This window comes from Rhinolophus sinicus, linkage group LG02 (genome assembly GCF_036562045.2).
Source record: "Rhinolophus sinicus isolate RSC01 linkage group LG02, ASM3656204v1, whole genome shotgun sequence".
NCBI classification, from domain to species: domain Eukaryota; kingdom Metazoa; phylum Chordata; class Mammalia; order Chiroptera; family Rhinolophidae; genus Rhinolophus; species Rhinolophus sinicus.
In genome coordinates, this window is record NC_133752.1 from 98,237,753 (window position 1) to 98,257,513 (window position 19,761).

At 37.2% G+C, this 19,761-nt stretch overlaps 1 protein-coding gene across 5 annotated transcripts in view; it reads right to left on the reverse strand.

Moving 5' to 3' along the window:
- Positions 1-1,841: 1,841 nt before the first annotated feature.
- MASTL (microtubule associated serine/threonine kinase like) overlaps positions 1,842-19,761 on the reverse strand; it is a 35,664-nt gene continuing 17,744 nt past the window's right edge. For 2 of the 5 annotated variants that reach the window (XM_074324967.1, XM_019749103.2), the window contains 8 exons: positions 19,488-19,638; positions 14,980-15,152; positions 12,252-13,397; positions 11,099-11,240; positions 7,899-7,913; positions 5,767-5,880; positions 5,578-5,679; positions 1,842-3,025 (listed from right to left, as the gene is read on the reverse strand). In XM_074324967.1, coding sequence (XP_074181068.1) covers positions 2,868-3,025; positions 5,578-5,679; positions 5,767-5,880; positions 7,899-7,913; positions 11,099-11,240; positions 12,252-13,397; positions 14,980-15,152; positions 19,488-19,638 — 2,001 coding nt within the window. In that variant the 3' untranslated portion in view covers positions 1,842-2,867. The remainder of the gene's footprint in view (positions 3,026-5,577; positions 5,680-5,766; positions 5,881-7,898; positions 7,914-11,098; positions 11,241-12,251; positions 13,398-14,979; positions 15,153-19,487; positions 19,639-19,761) is intronic. The other 3 variants (XM_019749104.2, XM_019749105.2, XM_019749106.2) reach the window with 3 other exon arrangements.

Consider the following 19,761-nt stretch of genomic DNA (forward strand, 5'->3'; position numbering starts at 1 on the left):
TGTTGAAAGAATGTCATACCCATGGCTGGTTTGGTAACTGAAAGGAGACTAGGTGGAAACAGTAAATGTTTGCACTATCTTTTATACTTTGAGTATGTTTGTAATTGCCTAAAAGTAAGGTGGTTCTTTCTGGCAAAATGATTACACTTGAATGTCCTTCCAGATCATTTGGAGAATAGCAAAGTTTTATATAGTGACCATTTCCCAAACTGAAAATTAAGATAAATATTCTAAGAAGTAGCAGGGTACTTAGGGTTCAAAGAATGATAATTTATTAAACATCTTTTATGTTTGCTATACACTTCATCTTATTTAATTCTGACACAAGTACACCAGGGTAAATACCACATGTACCTCTTCAAGCATATTGTCTGTATTTGTTTAACACTTAGTACAAGTGGGGAGAAAATTATTTCCTATTAGTAAAAATTGTATATAGCAAGAAAAACACAGATTTCTACTGGCAGAAGCAGTGAGTGTTCTTTAAAGACATGTATGCACATACATACTGTGGGGACAGAGTCCCAAAGAGCAGTTTCCAGGCTCTTGGCCTCACGTGGAAAGGTGCTGGCTCTGTTATTAGATGGCTATCAGCTGTAATCAGATGGCCATCCGCTGTGGCTGGTGGCCATCAGCTGTTACCAGTTAGCTATTAGCCACTAATATAACTGCCATGGCTATGCTAAGGGATTGTTGGTGGGTCGTTTGGCAGAGAAGCGGGTGGCGGATTGCAACTAGCAAGTGCGGTTAGCAAGTGGATTGTGGATTGCAGATTGTGTTGATCATACTTCCTGTTTCTCGGCCAGCCACCAGCGAGACTGGGGTGCAGGAAGACCCCTTGTTGGGGTACTGGCAGATGTTTGCTTTTGTGTCTCGATCAGCTGCCATTGAGAAAATAGTGGTGTGACCCCCCCATCTATGGCTCCGTGGGTGTTCCTTTTTGGCCTCTCCATATCCTGTGTTCTGGTGCAGGGAGCGGGAGCTGAGATCCCGCATTACACATACACACCAACTGTCAAACATTTCCTATTGTTCTTGTTCTGTCTCAGGTATTTTTCCTTAACAAGTATCTGAGCCCAGAACATCTTGCCAGGTGTATTAGAATTTAGGTTTAGATAACAAATCCCTTTTCCCAACACCATCACAGCATGCAGAATTCCAGGTGACTATAGTAGCTGCATATGCTAGGTCTCTAACAGTAAACCTTTTAACTTCCCCACTTACGGGTACTCTTCTCCTGCATTGGGAACAGGGTCACTATACATGTCCCCCCCATTACTCGGTAATGTTTCAAGTCCCTGATATGACTGGTATCCTGGGCAGTTCCATTAAGGAGCTGGCTTGTTCCATTTTATTGTTTTATGTTTTTGCATGTTCCGTATTATTAATCCATACTCTACAGGTGAACAATCAGTAGGTCAGAGTTTTTTTTACCTGCCCAAGCTTTTAATGTGGCAGAGCAATCAATAGTTTAGATAGTTTGTGCTTGAGTCCAAGACCACTGTTCTTTCTACTACTTGAAAATACCAAAAAAGGATAATAAATAGTGCTATGCTTTTACCTAATTAAGGGAAAGATGCAATGTATATTAAAGTTTTCACAACTTATTTTCTATATTTTATTAAAAGAGGTGACGATTAGAAGCGTTAAATCTGGGTAGTCATTACTAAAACAAGTTCAATTGAAGCCATTTGTAGTTGAATCCATAATAAACTATGGATTCAATTACATAGCACTGATTTTAAAGGTGTATCTTTTTCACTGTAACAGTTTTACCCTCAACTACATTAGCAGGGCTCTTACCGGCATGGTAATGGAAAGTAAAAACACTAAAGCCAAAGTGCAAAGAGAACAATAGTGTTTAATAGATAGGCAGAAGAATTACATATGGTACATTTAAATTTGAACTTTGCTCTTTTGTGAGGTATGTTGAAAGCCTCAGTGAATTTAAGATATGACCTGTGAAGCTCAATCATAGTGTGTGTGTGTGTGTGTGTGTGTGTGTGTGTGTGTTTGTGTGTACACATATTTAAAAGAATGATGTTGACAGATAATAGATTTGAAGTATGTTACAATTATATTTATTAAGCAAAAGTACATTTTTTTTAAAAGGATCAAGCTGTTTCTGGTAATGCTGCATATGTTTTAAATTATTTTAAGATGTAAGCCATCACATTTTTTTTATTAAAACTGAACAAGCTGTTAAAATTCTTACAGTAATCACACCTAAGCTTTCCAGTACTATTTTAAATAAATATGTATTGTAGAGAAAATACCAGAAGCAGACAAGGCAGCAAAACTATTCATAGGAAAGCAAGCTAAAACCTTAGTCTTTTTTTTTCTTCCTCATTCCCCAAAGGAGTTACATTACTGAGTGAAGAACTTGCCAGCTGCATGTTGAGCTCACATATGCAGCCTTCAATGACTGCCTTGGAGACTACAGCTTTTGCAGGCAATAACATACAAAGAAATTACATGAAAATAAAACTGTATGATGTTTTCATTATTTTCATACCAAACAGAATGGTGGACTGAAATCAACACAAGAAAGAAAACCGAGCTTAAGGCTCACTCTTTCTCTAAAGTGGTAGTGCCATTGCAAGTTTGATTGATGCATCAATTTTCATAAAGTGCAGTAATAAAATAAATAAGATGAAGAAAGCTTTGAAGACTTAACAGCTCTGAGATTAAGATAAGTTCCTGATTATATTCTTGATAGCCTTGTACCTCTGTGGAAACTAGACATACATTAAAAGCTCACCGATCCAGGTAAAATAATGGTTTTTTTCCCTTAGATCAACCTAGTATTAAGGAGTATAATTAGCTAGTGTATTCTATAAGACAAGGTTAAAGGGAAAATGTCTGTGCTATAGACTAAATCCAGATACGGTCAGGTGCTGAGCATGATTCCTGGCGTCAAAATAGGATGTATCTGTTTCGCCATCCGGCTGGGGTATGAAAGGCATCGTCTGATGCTGCAGGTTCTCCCAGTCCACGTCACTGAAGAGAGGATGATGTTTCAGCTCTTCGGAAAAACAAAACAAAACAGAATATAATGACACCACTGCCTAAGCAAGTCCTGCTCTACAGGAATGAAGAGGAGAATATCTGGCATATTTCTTGCCCTACTTTATTATGTCACTTTCACAGACACTTGTTTAATGTCTGTCTCTTTATTCAACCACATACTTCACAAGGGCACATGCTGTCATTTTGTATATCCTTTGGTGCCTGGTCTGTATTTGTCAAACGAGTGAGTGAATGATTTGCCATAACAGACGCGTATCTTTCTCACTGCCTGCTGCATCTTCTCCCATAATCCCTGACTTGATGAGAGAGGAGAGCTTGGCCTACTTACTGCTCTGCCGTAGAGCTTCCACACCACTCACCTTCCATGATGAAGGCCCTGTCTCTCGTGCCAAGTCCTTGCCACCTGTGTACACCTCTGCAATCCTTAGCACTGTCTACTGCCCTACATTGTGCTATAGCAAGAAGCTCATCCTCCGCTCGCTTGCTGTCTTCCCTGGGCTGCCCCTTTATCCTTCATGGTGATTTCAACAGATACACTGAGGACGCCTCTAACACATTCTCTCCATGATTCTTCGACTTCCTTGATTTTACTGACTTGCATCTTCATAGCACATAAACGATCTAGTAATATGGTCACATCCGGAACCTTTACTGCTTCTATTTACGAAATCTCAACTTTGCTCACCTCTTGAACTACATTTTTGATACCTGTCATCTTTCCTATTTCCTTTTACCTACTAAAATGAAAATATGCTCTTTTGATCACACTGATATTTAGTTACTATACATAACCTCCCCTCTCCTCAACCCTTCATAAGGCAACAATGAAGATATTAACAAAGAAATGAAGTGACAATAAAGTCAGTAAATAGTTAAAAAGAAGCAGCAATCAAATTTAAGAACATATTGGAGAAGACTACACAGACAGGAAAGAATTATGTGTCTGTATTCGGCAGGGGTGGGTTCGGAAGTCCATATATCTACACATTGCTTGTTTTCCTAAACTGAAAGACTGTTTGGATGGGATATAAAACAGCAAAAACAATTCTCATTTAGAGAATTTATTTGTATTTTAATTATTCAAAATAAGTATCTGAGCATGGATTATTTTAGAGTTAGTTGTTGTAGTAACCCTTAAACTGTGGTATCTGTATATGATGTGATGCTTTTTGACCCGCTCCTCAGTTATTTATTTAAACTGAATCCACAAAGGAATTCTAATCTAGGTTATGATTAAACAACAGTTGATGAAGCAACTGTTTTTAAACTGAAGAATACCCTACCATCTGCTTCACTATGTAAACTGTTAAACAAAAATCAGAGGTCATTGGTAAGAATGCTTTTCTTCTGTTTCCATTTATTTTGAGCAAATCAAGGTACTTACTTTAAAGGCATTTTCTAAACAATGGTTTTTCAACTTCAGCACAATTGACATTGTGGACCGGATAATTCTTTGTTGAGGGGACTGTCCTGTGCATTGGAGGATGTTGAACCAAATCCCTGCCTCTACCTACTAGATGCTCCAAAAACTTGTGACAACCAAAAATGTCTCCAGACAATCAAGTGTCTGCACCCTCACTTTACACAGACTTTTTGCTCAAATCCCACTCTTCACAGAGGTCTTTCAGACCACTGCATCTAAAAAAAAGAAATCCCCTGCCATCACTTTGTATCCTCTCACCCCGCTGTATCTTTCTTCATAGTACTTATAACTAGATGGCACTTGGTTATGGTTTTATTGGTTTACTGTCTTTCCACTAGGATGTAAGATCTACGCGCACAAAAATATTAATCTGGTTCATCTGTAGGGCGTCTCCAGTGCCCGTAACAACACCGCCTAGCACCTAGAAGTCACCCTATAGGGTTTGTTAAATAAATAAACAAACTATGAGTCTTGTTAGAGGGAACACCTAGAAGCTGATGCAAATGATAATATTACTAAAGCGCATTTTTCTCAGTACGCATATACCTTACTTCATATGGAAATGAATTTTCAGACAAAATGCTTATTTGTCTCTCTGTGTACCTTGTTACAAAAGGATCTTAAGGCAGCTGATGATGAGATTTACTGGAGTTTCAAAACTGCAGTTTAACATACCCCTGCAGTGGAAAAAAACCATTGAATGGGTTACAATGCTCCAAATTTGTCTTATGTGAGGTAACCTGGCACCTGGTACATTTGTCAACCAATAAAGGTATCAGAAATGAAATAGTAAGAAATTATAGAATTAAAGTTTTGATAAAAAAATGTCCTCTACTTGTTGATGTTACCTATCAGGCTCTGATAAACCTGAGACTGTTTAAGATGCCTGCTTGAGGTTAATCAAATTCAGTGAGAGATGATCACAACCTGACCACATTAAATTTTAATGTACAATAAGGACAAATATATCAATGGATACCTAGAGGGCAAAAATAAACACATTCTTTAAAACCAATTTAGCAGTCAGATTAGCTGTAGTATTGTACTAGAACCTGAGCTTATTCTTAACATTCACCACCTGAAACTAATCAAGGGTAAAAGGGTTTATTAATACAAACTCTTACCTTTCATTCCCGCTCTCTTTGTCTCATCAATGGTTAAAAGTATTTCTACTGCACTTTGAGCATTATCAGGTAACTTTTCTTCACCTACAGGCCAAGGGATATCTACAAATACAAATAAGCTTATTGATCATTGCTCAAAATAATACACAGAGATAAATGGATTTATATAAATAGGAGAAAAAGAATCACCTCTTTTCAGAATATTCTGGAAAACTTGTTGCGGTGTTTCATCATTGAAAGGGGGAATTCCTGTTAGAAACTCAAACAAGCAAACTCCAAGTGCCCACCAGTCTACTGCAGGACCTGGGATTTAAGAGGAAGTAGCTGAACTTGGAAGCATTTTCTACAAATGTTTGATCAACTAAAATATTAATACACGGATATTTGGGCATATTCATTTCCTAAGACTTTCTGCTTCCTTCATAAGGTGCAAAAATCCATATGACCTTCATGTAGGCAATATGGCAATTACTTTCCTTCTCTATTTTCCAAGAAGTTTAAATTAGCAATTAACACAGCTAATTAAAGTTAAAGCTATCTTTGGTCATTTATTAATAACCTCTGATATTCTAGAATACTCATTTGTTCTAAATCCTAAAACACAACCAAGGAAATGCATTTAATCTAAAGATTATTCTCTAGAGTTCATCTCAATTTCAAATTGGGAAACAACATTTAGATGATTCCATATCCCACTTATTTCACAAAGGTATGAGATGAGGTAGCAACATTTATACTAATTGGAGGATAGCTGGTAACTAGGGAAAGCCTTACGTACAGTGTTACCATATAGCTTTATTCCTTTTAAGATCATAGAGGGGCAAATTAGCTTAATAAAGAATATTCACTTAAACTATGGCTTGAGGAGGTAATTAGGAGATGTCTTAAGAAATAGGGAAAACTGATTTCCAAATAATATATGTATTTTTTAATTTTATTGGGGAATATTGGAGAACAGTGTGTTTCTCCAGGGCCCATCAGCTCCAAGTCGTTGTTCTTCAGTCTAGTTGTGGAGGGCGCAGCTCAGTTCCAAGTCCAGTCGCCGTTTTTAATCTTAGTTGCAGGGGGTGCAGCCCACCATCCCATGTGGGAATTGAACCGTCAACCTTGTTGCTGAGAGTTCACGCTCCAACCAACTGAGTCATCTGGCTGTTCCTCTAAATAATATCTTTATTGAAAGCATCATTTATATACAAAGATGTTTTAAAGGATTATTTAAACATGATTTTTATAATCTGGTTTATACTTTTGTTTAGTTCTATGAATAAAATGTTTACTAAGCAAAGGTTAACTTTAGACCAAAAATGGTTAACTTCAATGTAAATTTAGAATAGGGATTCTAGTCTAATGCTAAATTTGCCTGGAAATTATTCTTTAAGTTCAACTTCACAAAATTCATTATTGTGATTAAACAACTGCCACCATTCCATTTTAAAACAAGTAGGAAAGCATTGTGGAATCTGCCCGTTAGGAGAGGTAATCGCATGCATATAGTGCTTTTTCATCTGCAAGCCACATAACCCATTTTCCCTAAGAACACAAAATGCAAATAGTCTCTAGGCTTCTATTTCTGTAGTAATCACTATAAAAACATACAAACCACCTCAGTTAGTAGACCTTTTAAGCAGCATTGAGAAACAATTATTCCAATGGATTAGATAACATAACTAAAGAATAGAAAAGTAAGGGGAAATCAGGAAAAAAACATACATTTTATTTATTTTACTTAGGTTAGAAATGAGGGCCCTTTCCCCAGCTCAGCCAAAATATACCCACGTCAAAAATGTAAGATTCCTCTACGGATATGTCATACATACCCATATGCATTGAGTCAAAGTCTAATAAGATCACATATTGCGATAAATCATAGCAATTACATCATTAGCCAGAGAAATAGAACAAATTTGTTTTGTACTACTGGCTTTACAATTCAAAACCCACTTTTGCAATTTGTATGCTGATACTGTTTATACCTTTCTATTTTCTAATACTAATGTATTAAATGGTTTAGAAAATTTAAGCCTGCTAATTTTATTATTTTTATCAAGCCTCTTTCCTCTGTTGCAATAAAAAGGCTGTGTATCTTCAATCTCGCTACCTTTAAAAGTTATAAAAAATGCCGCATGCCTACATTTGTTTTCACAGAGAAGATCAATCTCTCTGGATATCTTCCTGCTCAAATGACGGAAGACAGTTCGTTTTTGTATTTTATAAATGAGCTGAAAGGGAAAAAAATGTTTGTATGCAATGTGATCTACTTATACTTTGACTGCTGAGTTTAATGTGCTTTGCCATATCCCTTTGCAGAGAAGTTCACTCACCCGAAGTCAGAAATCCTGCACGTAAGAAAACAGTCGTTAGGCACGTTGGATTAAAATTATGAGTTTATTCTTATATCATTCATTGAACTAGAAACCAGGTATTGAGATGGATATAAGGGATACAAAGATGAATAAGACCAAGTTTTTCCCAAGGAGAAAACAGCCTGGGATAGACAATATAGACAATTTAACACAAATGTTAAGAGAGATGAAACAAAAATATGCACAAGAAGCAATGGGAAAGCAGGCCAGAGTTCTAAGTCTGCTTGGCGAAGGGGGGAGGCCAAGGAGGAATCAGAGGAGTCTAGCTGTGCGTCAGCACAATGTTGGGAAAAAGAGGTACATACGAGAAACAGAGGAGCGGAAGCACTGCCCCTGGAGCCTGGGATCTAGGGGAAGACGGAGACAACAGGGAATTGCTGGGTTTTGTGTGTTTTTTAATTGCTTTATACTGTTTGTTATGTTAAAAACATTACATCACATTACTTTTATAGAAAATACACATTTTAAAATATATCACTAGATAGCTGAGGTAACTGGATGGATGTGCCACTGAAACAGTGGCAAGTATAAAGCACATCTTTACATTTCATCCTGTATCCTAAGTTACAGAAAATGTAAATTGTAATATAGGAAATGGACTAGCAAATCTGTGACTTAGCAAAACAGGAGCACTGCACAAAAATCAGTGAAGTACCCAGAGGAACTTAATGGCTTTGGCTAATAAGAAAGGGGAGTATTAAATGTGTCCACTTTCACCACTGCAGGGATTATTCACAATGGGTACTAAGTGCTGCCCAGGAATACTCCTGGAGCGCAAGCTAGAAGGAAGCTTCTGACACCAGTCTTAAGAAACTTTCGTAAGCTTTTGTACTGGAGACAAATATAACTAATTATAACATAGAGACAATGACGTCAGTTTTAAACAGTTTCTAATTAAGTGAGATAACAGTGAATAAGTAATTGTCCAGAACTGATCAAGGGAACTGATGATGAGAACAAATTTAGCACGAAGTAGATTGGGGCCTGGCTTTTCTAAACTATGGTAAAATACTTGTGCAAAATAAGGAAAACTTGAAAAAAAGTGTCTAAGAAGTAGAATAGGAATAGAAGGCCTATAAAGAGATTCTCTGAGAGACGTGGCCTCTCTGAGCGCTTGGAGCCTCAACTGCCATGATCAGTAATCCGATATTAAGGAGCCACCACAGTTTTTCACAGAGGGAAGTAGCATGAGCCACATTATATTTTAAGAGGAAAATCCGGTGGCAATGATTATAGACAACAGAATGAAGCTGAGGAGACCAGAAAGAACGCTATTCAATTAATGAAAGGGAAAGATGAGGCGAAGATCATGGCAGAGATGCAAAGGTGAGGAGAAATAACGCAGAGATATAACCAACCAGATTTAAATGCCTGAATGTAGGGATAGTATGTCACCACAAATATGGCGAAACTGAGACAGGGAACAGAGGAAGTGCAAGTGGGGTAACAAGTCCAGTTTTGACAGGCAGCATCTGAAAGACCAGTAGGTACTGAGAAGATACTTTGGCCACGTGTCCGCTACCTAGTAAGAGTAAGGATTAGCGACAGCTATTTGGGAAACAGTAACATAGAGGGGGCAACTGAAGTCATGGGAGTGAGGAGATTAACAGAGCATGTGCAGGGAAAAAGGGTAAAGGGCAGAATCTTTTTTTTTTTTTAATTTTATTTGTTTTAAGTGGTTTTTCCAGGAACCATCAGCTCCAAGTCAAGTAGCTGTTTCAATCTAGTTGTGGAAGGTGCAGCTCACAGTGGCCCACACGGGGATTGAACCGTCAACGTTGTTGTTAAGAGCATCGAGCTCTAACCAATTGAGCTAACCGGCCGCCCCCAAAGGTCAGAATCTTGAAGCACTTCCACATTTACAAGAGATGAAGAAAAAAAACCCTGAGGGGTAGAAATAGAAGTGAGAGGAATGAGATTGAGAAGAGGCTGGTAGAGTTGACAATAATGACGTCATTGGTGACTATCCATGAAAGTTTCAGTTCAAGAGTAGGGATAACAATCGTAATGCCAAAGCAAAACTAACCAGGCAAAGAAAAGAGGCAACCTTTGAAAAGTTAGGTGGTGAGGGGAAGAAAAGCATAGAAAATTATTTTCAGACTAAGGAAAAAAAGCCAACAAAGAAATAAAAAAAGAAGGTGTGGGAGTGGGGCAGGAAAGATGAGACAAATGATCACCAAAGAAGCCCAAAAAAAGGGGAGTAATTAACATCAAGATGTAAAAGGGGTTCTTGTCACAGGTTGAATTATGTCCTCTAGAAAAGAGCTAGGTTGACGTCCTAATCCTGAGGTCCTCTGAATGTGACATTTGGAAACAGGGTCCTTGCAGAGGTAATTAGTTAAGATGCAGTCACATGGGAGCAGGGTGGGCCCCTGATCCGGTATGGCTGGTGTCCTTATAAGAACACAGCCATGTGACCATAGAGACACAGGGAGGACACCATATGAAGCGGAAAGACTAGAGTGATGCACCTACAAGCCAAGGAATTACAAAGATTGCCAGCAAACCACCAGAAGCTAAGAAGAGGCAAGAAGGATTTCCCTACAGGTTTCAGAGGGAACGTGGGCCTATCACCTCGATTTTAGATGTCTAGCCTCCAGAACTGTCAGGCCATAAATTTCTGTTTTGAACCACCCAGTTTGTGGTACTCTGTTACAGTGGCCCCAGAAAAAGAATAGTTTATTTCAGAATGTAAGAAGGGAGAATTCTTCAGAGAGTGAAAGGGAAAAAAAGATAAGTGAAAATATCCTTTTATTCCTATGTTGCATTTTGAAGGATGGCTCATTTCTGGCTTGCCCCTTCTGGTGAGGGTATGCTCTAAACAGGTTTCTGCAGACTGAACAGAAATGTAGGCCCAACTTTGTATTTCTGAGCCCAAACCAGAATGGACTTGTGGAGACATTTAGAGCAAAGATAACCAGGGGGTCGGAGGTGGGGATTCTCTTGATCACTACAACTGAACCATAAGCAAAGAACAAAAGGCTGCATGTCTTCTTTTCCTATAATAAAAGTCATATATATGAGGAAAGAGCATTGCATAAGTTCGTTTTCTTTTACTTTAGGTCGTCCAAGTACCAAAGAAATTTAAAACAATTTTGCCTGAAAAGAAAATATAGTGATAGATAACACTTCAAAAACTCAAGACAGATATGCCTTACCATGGGCCCTGCCTAATAAGAGCTCAGGTGCGAGGTAGTCTGGGGTTCCCAGAATTCGCCCTCCATCCACTGGGGCTGCCCCTCTTCTCACACTCTTTGGAGTTCGATATGGAGTTCCTGACTTGACCTGATTTGGGGTCTGCTGAATTAAAAAGAGTTTAAGAGACAATAAATATCTTAATTCCTTTTACAGTGAACAGAAATGCCAAAACAAAAAGCTAGGCTTTTGATCAGTTTTGAAAATGGACACATAACTGATTATACTTATGAAAAGTACTGATATAGCTAATGAAATGCAACAGCTTAGGTAACACTAATTATTTCAATAATATCTGGATATGCAAGAAACAATGAAAAAATCCACAAGAAAAATTTTTTGATAGCATGGATTAATACTAGCATAAGAACATTCACTGAGGAAGGCGTTGGCTGAGAAATGATTGAATTATTGGGATAATATATAAGATAGAAGTAAATGTCAATAATCTTGTGCTAATTGGCATTTAAAATTTTCAGCTATTTTGTCATCTCACAAGGACTCTAGGAGACCAGCAGGACAGGTATCATTGTATTTTACAGACAGATGGGAAAGCGAGGTAAGAAACCTCTAAGTTACTCAGTAAATTCTGAATAGAAAACCCAAATCTTATAACTAAATTTGGGGTTTACATTTTTTATGTTATGATGTCTCCTCAAAGGAAGAAAAAAAAAGATAAAGGGTTGGAAAATGAAAACAAAATAAGATTTGACATAATACATTTTAAAACTTTTTTCAATACAGAAAAGAGATCATTTAAATATATCCTAAAAAGATAATACAGTGGACTTTAATTTTATAACTCAGAGTTTCTGGGATCAAGTGAAAATATGTGATGATAAATATGTGAAAGTATTTTCACATGTGAAGGAGGCACTGTAGTTACAAATGGAGGAAGCACTGTAGTTATAAATGAAGGAGGCATTGTAGTTTAGAATAATAAACAATACTACCAGCTTTACCAACATTAAAACTTCCAACAATCCAGAGATTCCCACAAGTAAAGCAAAACTATATTCTTAATATCATATAGTCTAGCCGAGAAGCAAGAGTTTGACCTTCACAGTTTATTTTTCTAAAATCCAAAGAACAAAGTGGTAGAAAGTTATCACATACCTGACATGGCATATAGGGTCTTCCTTTTTGAGCAGGGGTTATGGCCATGGGATATGAACCACTATAAGCACACGAAATATCCATTGCATCTAAATTAATACTCATTTTGGATGGTTCTGAGTTATTAGATACATTAATATGACTGTTAAAACTTCGAAAAGCTACAGCATTTCTTTTAGAGAAGGTGAATGTTTTCAACACCTCCGAAGAAGAAGGAGCTAACATTTTTTGCTGACTGCCTTGGACAGCAGTATTCTCATCCCCCTTTGGCAAAGTATTTTCTTGGCAGCTGGGTGATGCAGTAAGTAGGTCTTCAACATTTGATTCCTCAAAAGAAGATTCTTTGACGCTTTTATCTGGATCTAACAACGGCCTTTCTAATGGACTTTCCATTATAGAAATTCCAGGAAAAGATGAATCAGAGTCCATATAAATACTTTTGCAAGCTCTATCATCATCAGAACAAAGAAAACTAGAACTTGAGTTGTCCTTATTATTCTTCTCACAATCTTCATCCAATTCACACATAAGGTTTTTAGCAATCATTGGAATCGGTGATTTTTCTGGTGTTTGTTGTTTATCAATAAAAGAAGTGACCATGTTCTCCTTATTAGCACAGTCATTTTGCTGACTTCTATGTACCGAAAGCTTAAGGTCCTGGACTTCAGTCGTTAAGCCTGTACTTTGATTTGTATAACAACCTCTCATTTTGTTGCTATGCTTATATTCTATGCAACTTTTTTTATTCTGTATAATTTCCTGACAAGGACTGGAATCAACTAACTCAAAATTTCTCTTACTACTTCTTTTCCCAAGGTGATCTTGAATCATACCGCCAGAATCCAAAGGCCACTGAGTTGACTGATGGAAACCAGACTGTCTTGTGTCAGTGGCCATATTAATATTATTTATATCCAGTTCTCTAGCTTGCCAAGAAACTTCTCCAGAGAAGCATTCTTTAGCAAAGTTTACACAAGAGCTTCCAGTGGCACTAATGGCACTGCTGTTCTGAATGGGAGAAAGGGCTAACTCGAGATCCTTTTCACTGAAACTTTTGGTTTCGATGGCATTTGCAGATTTTGTGCATGAAAGCTTTTCAATTATATTCCAACTCATCACTGTAGTGCCCGATGCATCGTCACTTTCCTAGGAGTGGGGAGAAACCTTTTTTTAGTTGTATAGAACTAAGATTCTTTAAACTCAAACCTCTGTTCACTTCGGTAGAATAAATGAATGACCTCAATAAGCTATTATGCTACTTATTCCCACTTTCCAATGGAACAAAACAATGACAACAGAGAATTAAAAAGCATTGTAAACAATTATAGTATACATTTATACACATTATTTTGAGTGAAACACTGCTCTAAAATGTGAATCAATTATTCTATAATACTTATTTGATACTGTATTCCATGTTATTTAAATAGAACTAATTTACAGGCAACATATTTAGGCAAATTTGGACTTACGGCTACATTATGTACATATCTGTTTTGCAAGAGGAGTATGGACGACTCTGTTTTGAATTGCAAAATGCACGGGGCTTGATATAAATATAGTTAATGGAAAATTACAGACCAAAAATATTATTAATGTTACGTAACATGTATCACTTCATACAAGTATAATAAAACCAAGCTGAAAGGATGAAGCTAAATTAGTGGTAATTTATAATTAAAAACCCAAAATAACAGGAGTGAAAAATCCATTGTCAAGTTGCATTGATGATACATTGATAACAAAATGCTTTTTTGAAAACTGAATTCAAATTCTCTGCAGGTGCTGTTGGGTTATCAGAGCTTTGTACATAATATCACAAACTGCTGCGTGGTAATCAGGATTTTTACAAGATTACTAAGTTAGAAGGAATCTTCAGTAACTCTAATAGTGCCTATTATTGACATGTGAAAATCGAACTCTATTAACTTACATAGTAATAACAAGGAGTACTTAGTCACGAACCAAAGGAAATTCCTGAATTACAATTCATTGACGTTCAAGCACAGAAAATGATGCATTTGGGGATTACCATAGGGTTTATCAGGGGTCCCCTTCCCCTCCTCTGATCATAACTTAAGAAGCACTACTATAATCCAATCACTGCATTCCACAGGGATGCAGAAGTGGGAGGAAGAAAGTAAAGCTGTGTACAGCTGTAACAGTATAGAATATGCTTTCTTCAATAGGAAAGAAATGAAATAATAGTACTAGGAATGCAAATATGGGTAATGCTGTAGCATATACACATTACCTATAGCGCAGCCTATAAGGAGAGAAGGAATAAAAATCGAGAAACCGTCTTAACTAAGAAATAATTTGACTTTCTTCCTAAAATGCCAATATCCAACAATGAATAAAATCATATGACTGAGAATAAGGAGCAAATGAAAGGCTTATTCTTTGTTTATTACCATTATTCTAATCTAACATTATTTTATTGGCATTTTATGAAGGAAACTTTATTATAATTTAAATTTTTAGTTCCTCTTAGCATTAATATTAGCTTAAAAGCTTTTAAAAAGGACAAAAACAAAGCAAGAATAATTTCACATTTTAATGAGAAATGAAATATTTCAAAAAAAATTTTGACAGAATGTGCAGGAAAAATAAAGACTACCTTGCCTGCGATTCACTTCCATACAGAATTTATATGAAAAAGTAAAGTGATTTTATCGTTAGTTTCACACACACAATTGGTTTGGGTTAAGACAAATTTCACTCTCACCTGGTAATCCTTTTCCCATCTGGGGCTGCTGTGGCATTCGGATTCCACACTGGATACAAAGGTGTGGGACTGACTACTGGTACTTGATGTGGCCTGCCTTGTCCTAGACTGGAGTAGATTAGAAGTTAGACACTTCACTGGCATTCTGGGGTTGGAAGCAACAGTTTCAAGACCTGTAGGGAAGAGAAAATATTGAAGCTTATGTCACCTCTTTCTGAATTTCTCAGTAAGCCTGAGTCTTTACAAGATCATTAGGAAAAGTTTTAAGTACTGCATGCACATCAGAACTATTTCTGCGTAAAAATGATCCAATCCACAATGATGGCTTCCGGGGTTTTTGGCATATAAGTACTGTTCCGAAAGTTAAAAACAAAAACAAAAAACCTCTCAACATTCCTAAAGTAAAAATCAGGACAAGAGAACTAATTTATAGTTGGAGGAAATCCACCTGAATATCTATTATCCAATTTGAAACACTTCTTAATAAAGGGCTACTATTGATATGCTATATCCAGATGTGATATAAGGCTGGAATGTGACTAAATTTACCTAGTTCAATTCATATTTAATTAAAACTACACTTTTAATTTATTTAAATTTTTGACATTCAATATTAATTTCAGGTGTACAATATAGTGGTTAGACATTTACATAATTTAAGAAGTGATCCCCCTGACTAATCCAGTACCCACCTGGCACCATACATGGTTATTACCATATTATTGACTATATTCCGTGCTGTACTTTATATCCCCATGACTATTATATAACTACCAATTTGTACTTCTTAATCCCTTCACCTTTTTTACCCTGTCCCTAACCCCCTTCCATCTATCACCCCAACAAATCTAGTACCAATATGACACCATACATAGTTATTACAATATTATTGACTACATTCCTTATGCTATACCCTATATCACCATAACTACCTTGTAACAAACTAATTTGTACTTCTTAATCCCTTTCCCCTTTTCACACACCCTCCCCCCCCCATCTGGCAACCATCAAAATGTTCTCTGTATTGGCCAGGCTGAGTGGCTCAGGTGGTTGGAGCTCCGAGCTCCTAACGCCAAAGGCTGCTGGTTCGATTCCCACTTGGGCCAGTGGGCTCTCAACCACAAAGTTGCCAGTTCGATTCCTCAAGTCCCGCAAGGGATGGTGGGCAGCGCCCCCTGCAACTAAAGATTGAACATGGCACCATGAGCTGAGCTGCCACTGAGCTCCCGGATGGCTCAGTTGGTTGGAGTGCATCCTCTCAACCACAAGGATGCCGGTTCGACTCCCACAAGGGATGGTGGGCTGTGCCCCCTGCAACTAGCAACGGCAACTGGACCTGGAGCTGAGCTGCACCCTCCACAACTAAGATTGAAAGGACAACAACTTGACTTGGAAAAAGTCCTGGAAGTACACAGTGTTCCCCAATAAAGTCCTGTTCCCCTTCCCCAATAAAATCTTTAAAAAAAAAAAAATCTCTGTATTTATGAGTGTTTCTGTTTTGTTTGTTTATTTTGTTCTTTAGATTCCACATATAAACAAAATCACATTGCATCTATCTTTCTCTGTCTGACACTCCACTCAGCACAACACCCTCCAGCTCTATCCATGCCACTGCAGATGGCGAGAACGCACTCCCTTACATGGCTAAGCAATATTCCATTGTACATACTCATACGTACAACCTCCTGATTTTGAATGGTCATATGTGGATGTGGGACCAGCCCATTCTGCATCTCCACCCCTTCTACTAGTCTCAGCGTGGCTTCTTCTGTGTGTCCTTAGTTGTAGGGCTTCAGTTCAGCTAGACATCAGGCGATTCTCAATGATTGTTCTGTACTTTAGTTGTAATTTTGATGTAGTCTTGAGAAGAGGAAAGCACAGCATTTACCTACTCCGCCATCTTTACCAGAAATGCATCGCTTTATTTTAATGTTGAAGTCCACATTCTTACAAGTGTGATTTATACACAACCCGTAAGGAATTTTCTAAATACCACTGGGTAAAACAAATAAGTAACGGTAAATTGGCTAAGAGTGAGCCAGTGAAAGAAAGCAGCACTAGCTACATGATACATATTCCTTTACCATGTAAATAATGATGCTAAAAATTATTGACCCTGAACTTAAAATTAGACACAATAGACAATCATGTTTTCACTAAGGATCACAATATGTAAAATACAAAGATTTTATACATATATCTTGTTTTCCTTTTCCCAAAATGGGTGAACATAACTTTCATCCCAAGTAAATTCTTAGTCTAATAGGTTTTTGAATTAATATATCTTAGAACTTTAAAACTGGAAGGAGAACTTCCTAGTTCATCTAAAACAACTTTCCTTTTGGTACACAAATTATCTCAGTGGAATTCCTAAAACTCGCTGGGCACTGATCTTGATATTTGACTGAACTGCTCAGATGCATTTCCCCATAATATGGGAATATGTGTCTAATCTAATGCCATGTGATACTGTATATCTGCTAATGAGCTCTTTCTGGATCACTGAGATGATCAGACCCTTCCCTACTTTGGAACTTTTGATGGTTTCCCCTTTTCTACAGCTTAAATTCCAGACTCCCTATGATAACACTTGACCCTTCCCTATTTACCTGCTTAGCTTTCTTTTTCTTTTCCATTGCACAAAACATTCTCACATAATACATCTACCCTATGATCTGAAGAGGGAATATACATCCATGTGTCCAAGCCTTTGCTCATGCTAGTGCTTTATAGGAAATGTCCCTTCCCACTGTGCTTGGAGCTGTTACACTCTTGTTCCCCTTTCTGGGTCCAGCTTGGTTGTTGCTGTATCTTATTCCTGAGTTCCCCAGTTAACATTTGTCACTTTCTGTGTTACATCCAAGTATACCTCTTGTGGCATTTATTTTATAAAACTGTTATTGTTATCCCTTTATACCTGTAATCACCACAGAATTACAAGTTCTTCTCAGACAAGGACCTCTGTTACTCATCTTCATACCCACTCAAGTGACCAACACAGTGCCTTCACCTATCAAATTCTGTCTAAAGACTGATGAAGGGAGATGCAATTATTTTTCCTTAAGAATAAGGCTATAAAGTAACATCTGCACATTCCATACGTTAACAGTTTCTGTAATCAGAGCCATATATATATATATAAAATTCAGCCATTTTGATTTTTCAGAGTGGATTTTGATAGAAGAAACACGATTCATTGAATATGGAGGAAAGGGTAAAGGGAAAGAAAATTGTATATTCAATCAGGATTTGGCTTACCCATTCACTAGTATGCAACTAAACATTTTCAAATATTAGTTTTCTCATTTGTAAAGAGAAGGCATTTTATATATATACATATATACATATACATATATATGTATACACACACGAGGGGGCTGGACAATTAAGTTCGTGAACTTGTTGCAACGATGTTGCTAACCTTTTTTTTATATCAAAGGAATTATTCATTATGAATTTGTACTAACTGGACAAACAGTTAACCAAGTTGACTATTTGGAAGTGCTGAAAAGGCTGCATGAAAAAGTTAAACGACCTAAATTTTTTGCCAACAATTCATGGCTCTTGCATCACAATGCACCAGCTCACATGGCACTGTCTGTGAGGGAGTTTTAGCCAGTAAACAAATAACTGTATTGGAACACCTTCCTTACTCACCTGACCTGGCCCCCAATGACTTCTTTCTTTACCCAAAGATAAAGGAAATATTGAAAGGAAGATATTTTGATGACATTCAGGACATAAAGGGTAATACAATGACAGCTCTGATGGCCATTCCAGAAAGAGTTCCAAAATTGCTTTGAAGGGCGGGCGAGGTGCTGGTGTTGGTACATAGCTTCCCAAGGGGAGTACTTCAAAGGTGACCATAGTGATATTCAGCAATGAGGTATGTAACACTTTTCCTAGGATGAGTTTGCGAACTTAATTGTCTAACCTCATATGTAATGTCTAGACATGTACAGATATGTTGAGAACCAAATTTGAAGTGAGGTAACATCTATGAGAACAACTAACACTAATCACCACTTCAAAGCATCATTAGTCACATTCCCAAGATGAAGAACATGAGTGCCGAAAACTAAATTGTCCATGGTTGCTAAGTTATAAAGGGTGAAGTTAAGTGCCATACAAACGCCCGGCTCTCCTCTTCTACCACTTGACTTTTTTGTCTTTTATTGTGAGCTAGTTTATATCTTTACTTTGACTATTTTAGTTCAAAATCTTTTGGAAATAATTTTACAGGTACTACAGTTACTACATCTTCTCTATATAAGATTTCCACAGATCCAGCATAGTGATATCTACCCAATGATCATCCTAATAATATAGCTAATTGAAGAAGATCTCATTCGTTATTTTGTTCTGTAAACATAAAGATCTGCAACAACCCCTGTCAGAAATGGTGTCTACATAATGAAATATAGGAAAGCCACAGACTGTTCAAATATTTCCATTTTGAAATTATTACAATGATGGTAGAAATAAACTACCTTTTCTTTTATACTCACATGATTGTAGTAGTTTGCTAGAATAAGGAGTAGCATCTTTCTGATCTATAGACATAGAACAAGTTAGTCCTTGAGAAAGCTGTGATGTTTCTGATACATGGGTTAAAAGAGTATTTGCAGAGTCTTGATTTTTTTCTGCAACTGATGGATGCTATTAAAAAGAGAAAAACAGATACAAATGCTGACATTTAACTTCACAAAAACACCACCTAACTGTGTAAATGGTTATACCACCTAAGTAGAGCAACTATTGAAGTAACTCAACATGCTTGAT